The sequence below is a fragment of the Tuber melanosporum genome, assembly GCF_000151645.1.
Source record: "Tuber melanosporum whole genome shotgun sequence assembly, scaffold_78, strain Mel28".
In the NCBI taxonomy this organism is placed as follows: domain Eukaryota; kingdom Fungi; phylum Ascomycota; class Pezizomycetes; order Pezizales; family Tuberaceae; genus Tuber; species Tuber melanosporum.
The window spans coordinates 298,402-299,737 of NW_003299126.1; the positions used below are offsets into that span (position 1 = coordinate 298,402).

General features: G+C 55.8%; 1 protein-coding gene across 1 annotated transcript in view; it reads right to left on the reverse strand.

Annotated features, from left to right (window-relative positions):
- Positions 1 to 1,289: 1,289 nt before the first annotated feature.
- GSTUM_00010974001 (uncharacterized protein) overlaps positions 1,290 to 1,336 on the reverse strand; it is a gene marked incomplete at both ends in the record, with an annotated part of 2,135 nt that continues 2,088 nt past the window's right edge. The window contains one exon of the mRNA XM_002841624.1: positions 1,290 to 1,336. This exon is cut by the window's right edge and continues 515 nt beyond it. Coding sequence (XP_002841670.1) covers positions 1,290 to 1,336 — 47 coding nt within the window.

The following is a 1,336-nucleotide window of genomic DNA, read 5'->3' on the forward strand; positions in this document are numbered from 1 at the left end:
AGGTATACGTGCCTGCATCGCAGACGGAGGCGATCCTCGCAAGGAATAGGACTTCATCCAATGTATGTTAGACTAATATACGAAAAGGGAAAAGAAAAAACAAGTATATAAAAAAACAAAGAACTGAAATTAGAATTATGATTCGACTAAAACTAGTACCCCCTCCTTTTAGCTCCCCACCGTCTAGGAACCTCACCGGTCGCCATGGCTCTGCGGAACATCGGGTGTGCATGAGCCGGGTGTTGATGCCAAGGGTCGTTGAGGCCGAGACGGCCAGCATTGAATCCTCTTGGACGCCACTCGGCAGCAGGATCTTTCGGTAATGGTGCGGGTGCAGGTGCAGGTGCGGGTGCATGCCCGAAACTCATGTCAACAAGATCTCTTCTGTCAATATCGAGATCGTGTTCTGCGGCAAAATTGTGGTTTCTTCTGCGACGGGACAACTGCATGCGCGGTTCCTCGTATATTGGGCTGACGGGTTCTATCTCAGGGATTTCGATATTGCGGAGATATTCTTCTATATGTGCTTGGCGGGCTTCGCTGAGGTAGCGGCTTGGCGGCGGTGCTGGTGCTGGTGCTGGCGCTGGTTCTGGTGCCGGTGGGGCGGGGAGGAGGAGTTGTGGGGTTTTCAGGCGGGGTGGTTCTGTCTCCGCACGTATGGGGGAAGGACGGACCTCGAGCTCTTGCGCCTCTTGAAGGAGGTTGACAAGGTTCTCTCGGATCTCCTCGCGGCTGCGATTGTGTCTAACGCGTGGGGGTTCTGTTCTCCTGCGCTCGACACGGGGTGGCTGTTGAAGCCGGGGAACACGGGCTGGTGTAGGAACGAGAGCGAGAACTGGATCACGCGCGGCTTGTGTTGCCTCGACGTAGTCTGCTGCTAGTCTTCGGATGCCGTTTCGCAGCCCTGTGCCGATCGTGCCTAGGGTGGCGAGCGCGTCGATTTGCAGTGGGCTCGGGAGGTAGTATTCATCACTGAAACCTGGGGTGACAGGTGCACGAGCTCCTTCTTCCCGTGCTAGTCTACGAGCAAGCGCTTCGTCAGCACGGAGCTGCTCTTCGCGGGCACGAGCGCGCTGTTCTCTACGCTCGGCGAATCCGGCAGGGAGGGCGGGGGGGGGTTGGTCAGGGTTCCAGATGGGAATGACGTAGTCGTCTTCTTCAGGCTCGTAGTTGAACCAGGGGCAATTACACGTCTTCCACTTCTCCCCACAAATGTAGCAGAATTCTGCTGTGCAGCGGCAACTAAGATAACCGTTAGTATAAGGCATACTTCAAAGGACAGGGCAGACTCACGTCATGTGGTTGCAGCCCCTCTCCAGTTCAACTACCGCCCTAC